The following is a 9,482-nucleotide window of genomic DNA, read 5'->3' as shown; positions in this document are numbered from 1 at the left end:
TAATCATTTCGGTCACTTATCCATCAACCGATTCTTGGAAGACCTTTCGGACAACTGCGAGAAACTCCGCTTTTTGCCTTTTAAAGAAGGCCTCAATCTTGGCCGTGAGTTCAACGTCCTCGCTCGTACCTCCCTCGTTGGTATCATGTCCGTTTCTCATCTTCATACTATAAAACGAAAATAGATTAAACATCGGAACAAACGAGAACGACATGCATAAATACCACACCGCCCCATCTTGCTCGATATTCATCGTACATTGCTTGTTTGACCCGACTTGTTCTCGTAACAATGGTAGCTAATCATTGCTACGCGAGCACGTCGCATTAACTTGCTAGTACAACGCTTATCTCGCTTGATGATTGCAAACACAACACAAAAACAATTAGTGCAAGGTTAGTCCACATAAACCTAAGCACTAACCCATCCCGGTCCGACCCGTCTCCTACAAGTCCCGCATAAAGCGCATACACAATAAAGTCTAAGTCTAGGCACCTATCTCAAGTCGCCTAAATCCCTTAGACCATGCTCTGATATCACTTGTAACAACCCGATCTCGTTATACCAAAATACGACCCAATTTTTTTTTCCTGTTTTAGCACATCTGGACGGCGTCCAGTTACCTGGACGGCGTCCAGCAAAGAAGACCGGGACGGCGTTCAGAAGATCTGGACGGCGTCCAATTGCACTACCAGGGACTGTCTCGGGTTCCAACTTACGTGAGCGGAAAACACGCTTCCCGACACTTTTAAACGAAACCCTTTTCACAACAAGTTAACATAAGTTAAATTAAAGGATTTCCACATTCGAATCAAGTTTTACAACACCGTGCCCACATCGACCGTTTTACGTATTTCGTTCAAAATATAAGTTCGACCACAAAAGTTTAAGTTCCAAACGACCCCTAGAGCATGGTGTTTGGGGTTAAACTACCCATATCTTGGCCAACTTAAAAAAAAAAAAAAAAGATCCAAATGCGTCCCCTATCAAAACAAAGTGGGAGGCCTCTAGTCCAAACGTATACCTTTGCCTTTATCCAAGCCCGAACCTAAAAAGGTAAACAACGAGAGGGTAAGCAAAGCTTAGTGAGTGTAACAATTATACATACACATATATAACCCATCTATTTGCATACGCACCCACCAAATACCTCATACGGAAATATAACTCAAATAGCATGCCGTCATACTCATAATGCTAATAACTCGTACAATATCACAACGCCACGTTAGCATATATTCCACACAATATATAAATAGCATGCTAATAATATCCAACAATATAATATGGTTAACCATAACGCTATGGTGCTACCGGCTCGTGGTTCACACCATACGCATTTGAGTCTCACTCGTTTATAGTGCTACCGGCTCATGGTTCACACTTGTTTATAGTGCTACCGGTTCACACTTGTTTATAGTGCTACCGGCTCGTGGTTCACACTTCGATGCTACCGGCTCGTGGTTCACATCTCATTTTATAGTGCTACCGGCTCGTGGTTCGCATCATGCTATGGCACTACCGGCTCGTGGTTCATACCATAACATTCACAAATAAACACGCCATATACATATACGCATAATTATTCCACTCACCTTAACGTCTTCGGTGAGATTATCAAGCTCGCAACCTTCAACGCGACGTACCTATACGTTATGCATACAATCAATCATTCAATCAAGTTGGTCAACCAACTTACTCACCATTCTAGTGTCAATTGGTCCATGGTGCCAATCTCGACCCATTAGCACCTTTAACCCCAAATCCTTAGGTTGTCCTCAAAACCCTAACACTAGCAAGTTTGGGTCTTAATCATTCATTAACACAAGGTTATCGCATTTTCACACACTTAGACAACTTAGGTCATCAAAGACCCATTTGACCCATTTCAAGGTTCACACACCCATTTGGTCACCCAATACCCAAACGACACCTACTCACATCACATCTAGGTGTGCTAGTAGTTAACTAACCAATTTAAGACTCACAAACACCAATTTACACTTTGAAACCCTAGGTTAGTTACTTTTTGAGTCTTCATGACTCAATCATACCCAAGAACACTCAAAATCACCAAGTATGGAATTTATGTTCATCTATGACCCAAACCCTAACCCTTAAACAACATAATATAAGGAAATTAGGTTTAGGACTTACCACCACTATCACGACGTAGCTAGGAAGTAGATGAACAACTTTAAAACACGCGCTTTGACCCGAAACAACCTTCTTCCCCTTTGGATTGAGCTTTCTCACACTAAAACCCTTCTCTCTCTCTAGAATTTAGTGGATGAGGTTGAAGTAGATGAAAATGGAGTAAATGAGGCTCCACCAACTGATCTAGGGTCTTAAAGTCGTCCACAAGGTGAAATTACCACACTACCCCTTTTTAATATCTAAAACACACCAGCTGGCTCGTCAGATCATCTGGACGGCGTCCAAGATTACTGGACGGCGTCCAGCCCTTCACATTGGGACGGCGTCCCATCAGTTTGGACGGCGTCCAAAACAACTAGGAAAAACTGGTTCTTACAAATATATTCAAGAAGTCGTCTGGGTCATCTTTTCCTTCGTAATATACTATATGGGCTGGTATATTCATTCCATCTGGAATGGACAACGGTGAATGCTTGAGACAAAGGGGGTCTTTTGATTTCCCCAAGGATTTTCTATGTTTTGTGCCTCCAACGCCCGGGAGCTTCCCCCTTGGTTGTATGTCCACACAGTTGGTTGGGGGTTTTGTGGTATGTTGCAGGTTTCGTAATAGCAGGTGTTGGTTACTGGTGCTATGGGAAGGTTCTGAGGAGTTAATATAGGCATGATTCCTACGAAGGTAGGGTTTTAATTCGCGTATGGTATTCCTTGAGGCCATACGTACTGATTTGGGGGTAGCGGTCCATTCCACCTTGGGTGTTGCGCTGGAACGGAGATGTTTGGTATACGAGGCATGGTAGTTTTGGTGGTAGAAACCACGATGTAATTACACAGGGCCCTGTAGGGATTTCCAAGGTTACCTGAGGCTGCAAAGTGTCAGTGGGTCATGTGTGATGTGATGCGGCCTGGACGTGGGAACCTGCAGGAGTGGTAGTTGTGGGGTTCTAGCGAGGAGGCTCTTCCATTTCTCTTTCTTCGTCATACTCTTCACTTTCATATGTTAGAGTCGGCATGCTCTAGAGGATTTTCGTGGCTCTTAGGTCCTTCATGACCGTTCTGATGTGATCGTAGTTATTTAAGATGAACGTTTTGTCTATGAGTGGCGGCGGTTCCACTGATTGTGAACCATGGAAATTGGTGGAGGCGAACACGGTGGGCGTGAGAGGTGATTGTGTAAGCATCCCCACCGTTGCAAATTCTACTTGTGATTGATTCGAGGTTGGCGTTTCTTTGGGTGGTGTAAACCCAGGTGGTGTGTGACTGGAGTTGGTCATGGTGCCGACTTTGTACTTTTTTAAACGGAATATATATTTTTGTGAGGGTGTGCCAATTGTTTGTACAATTCTTGACGGATCTTATTTTAGAGATAAGTATGTCAACGCCTGGTCACAGAGAAGATAAAATATGGATGAATGTGGGGTGTGTTTCCCTTCGTTGGCGATTCTCCAAAGGTAGCAAGTGTAGTATTTGGATATATCTGGTTGATAGATTGTATGAGAACATGTCTCATTTAATTCTTTTATTTATATCTTTTATTTATAGGAGAGTTTTCTCTTCCTTTTCGGTTGCTAATTCTCCATAAAGGATTAGTTTTCTCTTAAAGTAAAAGACGGTAAAACACCTATTTCCGACTTTTCAAAATTAAAAACCTCAGACATCAAATTGGATTCATACTTCCCCAATTTAGAGCTTTTGTCCCTTAACTTAAATTGATTTTGACTGATAACAATAGAGCTGCCTACGCATCTTCAGATGATGAAGAACAAGATCATCATCAACAACCACCGCCACCACCAAAACAAAATCAATCCAAATTGGAGCCAAATTTTTCTACATCCCTTGCACCACCCAAACCAAACCCTAATTCACCGTCCGCATCTCTATTCTCCAAACTTCCTCAACCCAAATCCGAGAGATCCGACCCGTTTAACGTAAACCCTAAACCTAAAAAAGTTGTTCAATTTCGTCCACCATTATAACCAAACCAATTGATGACGATGATGATGATGAAGAAGAAGATGATATAAAAGAACAACCGAATATGGATAACGTCTTACCTCAAGCACCATCTGTGAAGTTTTTTTTATCGAGTATTCCTGCTCCGAGAAACTCCTGTTCCCTTAGCGCATTACCATCGTCTTCAGGTACCGGTAGACGATCGATTTTGGAAAGTGAAGTACACGCCTTATCGAATTCGGTTAGTGTTAAGGAGACTGTAAGTAAATCTAGTAATGATCAAATTCAGTATGACAATAGTAATAACAATAGTTCAAATGTGAATTACAATAATAGTTATGTCGAATGTGCTAATGAATGTGGCTGAAACAAATGTGGATTATGCTAACTATGATTATGGTAATTATGGTACAGGTTATACGAGCTATGGTCCAGCTGAGCCAGTAAGTAACACGTGGTTATGAGGGATATAGTGATTATGTGCAGTATGAGAGTAATTGGGTTGATCGTTCGGGTGGGAACATGGGTCCCAAGATACCGGTTGCTGATGTCGTACAAAGTGTGGCTAGGGTACATGGGAAGAGAGGTAGGAATGAGATACCTCATGAGTGATTGAAGTTAGTCAGGATGAGTTGATGAAAAATCGGCCACGTGAGGAACAAGTTAAAGCAACTGGGATTGCTTTTGGGCCTGCGTATTAGGTAATAACCCTTAACTAATGTGAATGTGATATGTACTTATGTTTAGTTGAATTTATGTGAAATAATAATTCATATAAAAGATATTATTTGGTTCTGTTAAACGGTTTAAGATTTGGTCTTAGCAGAAGAGGTATGATGAATGTGAATTGATGATCCAAATGCATATTTGAGATGGTGTAGATTCAAGAATGTGTGTCTAAAGATGACTAGTGTGTTTCAGTTGTATGCATATTGGTGTCTACCTACTTCTTTAGACTCCAGAGCGTAAGCATGTGTTGCAGTTTGTTAACCATCTAGACTTTGTATGTTTGATTTGTAGTCCCTCAATCACCAAATAGGTGTCTATTCGTGAATTGTGATTGTATACTTCTGTTATGACCTAATTTAAATTTAAAATTACCATAGATTAGATTTCACAAAAGTACTCATCCCTTCTTAAAAAGTTAGACTCGTGACTTTTTTAACTACATTATATATATATATATATATATATATATATATATATATATATATATATATATATACACACACACACACACACATGTATATACACATGTATATACACATCTATGTATAGATATGTATAGATATGTATAGATATGTATATATATGTGTGTATATATATGTGTGTGTGTGTATATATATATATATATATATATATATATATAGCATGATCAATGGGGAAGTAACCAATCGGGGGGAAGCAAAATTTTTTTTTTTTTCGTTTTTTTTGAAAATTTTTTTTTTTTCCGGCATCAAGATCACACGAAAATATGAACATTTAGAAGAGACACTTCGTGATGAATGTTATTATTTAGGCGGGAAAACGATCGACAAAAATAACATTCAAGATAATATTGTTCGTGAAGAATATGAACGTTTTTTTTTTTTCATGTTTTGTGAAGTAAAATTTAGCCCGATTTAGAGTTTAGGGTTTAGGGTTTGGTGTTTTGGGTTTATGGAATAAACCCAAAACACCAAACCCTAAACCCTAAACCCTAAACTCTAAACCGTTCGTGTTAAAAACTCAATCTAAATCCTAAATCTAAACCCTAAATCTAAACCCTAAACCCTAAATTTCTAAACCCTAATATCTAAACCCTATAAACCCTAATATCTAAACCCTAATATCTAAACCCCAATAGCTAAAACCTCAAAATACGCTCGAAAAACACGATAATTGTTATATATTACTTCTTCGAGCGTTTTCCCGCCAAAATAAAAACATTTATCACAAAGTGTCTCTACTAAATGTTCATATTTTCATCTCATCTACAATGTTCGTGAACAAAGTTTTTTTAAAAAACGAAAAAAAAAAAAAAAGTTTTTGCTTCCCCCCCTTCCCCCGAATGGTTACTTCCCTCTTGATCCTACCACTATATATATATATATATATATATATATATATATATATATATATATATATATATATATATATATATATATATATATATATATATATATATATATTTTTAGGGACTGATAATATAAAGCCTAAATGAGTAGAAAAAATTAGATATGTTAGGGCCAACTCTGGATTGGATAAACCAGAGTAATTTACTAGATCTCCTAATTATCTCTTTATATCAGCATTTTTTATATGCAAGTTCCTGTATTTTTTTTCGCCCCATATTTGTTGCAATTTTTGTGTTGTGGATCCTTTTGGTTCCGAATAAATAGTCATTTTGTAGGTGTGGTGTACTTTTTTTTTTTATTTTCTATTTTTATTCATGGACTATTTATTTATTATAATGAAGTCATTTTCTTAAGATATTCAAATTGTCTTCATATGCAGCCTACTTCTTCAAGCAAGGGTAAACCCACGAAGCTTCACAGGAGGAAACATCAGATCGGATCATTGTACTTTGATATGAAATCAAAAGAGATGGAACTTGTAGAACGCAGAAACACATGCCAAGTATGGATGTTAAACCTGTTGTATCGTTGAAATTATACTGCATGTATACTTTCACGTTTCATTTTTGGTCTGTTAAAGTCTTGTAAAATTTCATCTTTATACTTGGAAGGTTGCAGTGAATATTTGCTTGGTTATGGTATTATGCCTTTAATGTTTAATGATAGATAGATGTATGCAGTGTTCATCAATCTTGTAACAAATACATTCTTGTAAATTACATGATTAAAAGTGTTGAATTCAATAACAATTGAGTAAGAAAATCTACATCTGCAACTATAAGACAACTCCTGCATTTATTTTGGATTACAGTAATTTGTTAGCAAAACTTTTTCACAACATATGTGTTTGTTTAATTAATAAATTTGTATGTGTAAAGAGCTTTTGCAACATGAAATTTTTGAAGTGAAATGAAATTTGACAGTTATGACTTATGGATCTGTTTTGTTCAAGAACTGCCATGTTTGTTTCCATTTACAACATTCATTTGTTTTTAAACCTTGCCATATTTGACATTCTACCCAATTTCATGCTTTGTCTATCAGTGATTGTCTTACTGTGTACCCCAAGGAGGTACTTGTTACTGCTCAACTGGATAAAATCACTTCGAAATTTATGTCGGAGGGTTTTTCCTCCGTTTACCTAGTTCATACTTTACGGAAGATGGTTATAAATAGTAGTAGTAACATATCTTACAAGCCTTTTATTGTTCACAATATGCTCAATAGTATAGTGCTCATTAGACTGACTTGGTAGTGTCCCTCAGGGTTCGGGTTTGTTGATTTTTATGATCATGATTTTGATGATATGATTAAAGAACACAGTATATAGGAAAGATTCTTAAATTTGATATGAGATTCAATAAGATACATGTTGATCAAACAAGAAAGTAACAAAGACAAAGTTAAACTTATTTATCATCCGGTTCCCATGGCCGTAAAGCCGCCACCTTTTATCATCTGCCCAAACTCCGCGTAATTCACCATCCCATTCCCATCCACATCTACATCAATCATCAATCAATACCAATATAAGAAACATAACATAACAGACCCAAAACAAAACAAAACATAACCAAGATTTATACAAAAATCAATCCCATGTCAAACATCAAAACCTAAACCGACAGTTGGAGTTTCTTAAAGTCATAAATTCACGAGACAACTGTGCATTGTAACCGATCCCAAGAGACAACTTTCAAGTGTTTAATTAATAATTAATATAGCATAAACATACCAAATGTCGTAGAATTGAATACCTTTTAGCTGATCACCGGACAAGTAAATGTCCAACTTGGGAAATTTATTTTCCCTATTTTCTCTACTATCTCGACATCCGCTCTCAGTATCTTAAATTTGTCTTTCCCAGATGAAGTAATTCGCGGGCAATTCGTCATGTATAACACCGATAACAATTTGCAACCATTTCCCAAAGCTAGTAACCCTCTGTCACAAAGGTTATTGCAGGAGTTCACATGTAGTCTCTCTAAGTTTTGACAATGCAATCCAATTGATTCCCAACCACGGAGCCCGATTCTATTACAATATGATAAGTTCAACTCTTGCAGCAAAGGACACCCACTAGAGATTTTTATGATGCAATCATCCGTAACAACGGAATGCATGCAATCGTCCGTAACAAAGGAACGCATAAACAATGAAAGCATTTTGAGATTTTTAGCAATGCCCGAACCAATTGCCGACAAACCAAGTTTACTAGTAAAAGGCTTATTTTTAGAATAAGTAATACTTAGATACTCAATACCGCCTCCACTTAAAAATCCAGAGGGATTAAGCACATGAGAATCTGCTTGTAAACAAGCCAAAGTTGCCAAAAAACCTTGTTGGGATCTTACACCGACAACTCTATCACAACCAGATATTTTGAGTACTCGAAGTAGACGACAATTTTGTTTAAGAAACAAAATTCCAGTGTTTGTTATGTGAGAGCAACAGACAAGATTCACGTTCATTAAGGTTTTACAATATTTGGTTAACGTTTCTAATCCATTGTCCGTAATCTCGCAATGATAAAGATCAATAACCGATATCGATGAAGGTGACTCAAAATGCCTAAAACGATAAAGATATGTACCAAGGACAATCGAATCGAGGTTGTATGACTTACTTAACTTGGTTGAGCTTGAAACATCTAAGCATTTACAACATAAAATTGTGATATCAAGAAAACGATGACATGTTCGGCTAAAAGATTTTTGATCACGCACTTTGTTTAGTTTTTGGTAAATCAGGCACAAAGGGTCATCGGGAAGTTCTGCAATACAAGTGCTCTGCTTTCCGTAACTTAAATCCATTTATGTGTTAATAAATAAAGCTTAAAATTATAATCTCCATCAATTAATTAATATTACTGTAAATTACAAACAAAAACAAAAAACAAACCATGCGTTAATTTGATTTGATTGTTAGTTAATTAGAAAACCCAACCATGAGCTATAAATAAATAAATAAATAAATTGTTTAAATCTATTACCTTAACAAAAAGGTCTCCTCCTATTGTTTTACTTCGCAGAGATTTTTTTTCCACAATTGATTTTATAGAATTTATGGCCGGATTGGCGTCCAAGCAAAACCTAAAAGTAAGACTCAATTGCATATTTCGTCCATGGTTTATTTTTTTAATTTTTTTTTTCTCAATTGCATAACCTCAATTCCATGATTGAAAAAAAAATTAAAAAAAAAAAAATTTGAAAAATTTTTTTTACAAATTTTTTTTTAGAAAATTTTTAATTTTTT

The 9,482-nt window shown here is 36.7% G+C and overlaps 1 protein-coding gene and 1 pseudogene across 1 annotated transcript; one reads left to right on the top strand and one right to left on the bottom strand.

Moving 5' to 3' along the window:
- Positions 1–3,281: 3,281 nt before the first annotated feature.
- LOC139902414 (uncharacterized) lies at positions 3,282–6,942 on the top strand (annotated as a pseudogene).
- Positions 6,943–7,543: 601 nt separating this feature from the next.
- Positions 7,544–9,222, bottom strand: LOC139899097 (F-box/LRR-repeat protein 12-like). The gene is made up of 2 exons (XM_071881912.1): positions 7,985–9,222; positions 7,544–7,729 (listed from the first exon to the last, which is right to left on the bottom strand). The coding sequence occupies exon 1, from the start codon at positions 9,038–9,040 to the stop codon at positions 7,988–7,990; it is 1,053 nt and encodes a 350-aa protein (XP_071738013.1). The 5' UTR covers positions 9,041–9,222; the 3' UTR covers positions 7,544–7,729; positions 7,985–7,987.
- Positions 9,223–9,482: the final 260 nt, after the last annotated feature.

This window comes from Rutidosis leptorrhynchoides, chromosome 3 (genome assembly GCF_046630445.1).
Source record: "Rutidosis leptorrhynchoides isolate AG116_Rl617_1_P2 chromosome 3, CSIRO_AGI_Rlap_v1, whole genome shotgun sequence".
Lineage (NCBI taxonomy): Eukaryota > Viridiplantae > Streptophyta > Magnoliopsida > Asterales > Asteraceae > Rutidosis > Rutidosis leptorrhynchoides.
Note: the sequence above shows the minus strand (reverse complement) of the source record. Positions and strands in the feature narration are given on the sequence as shown.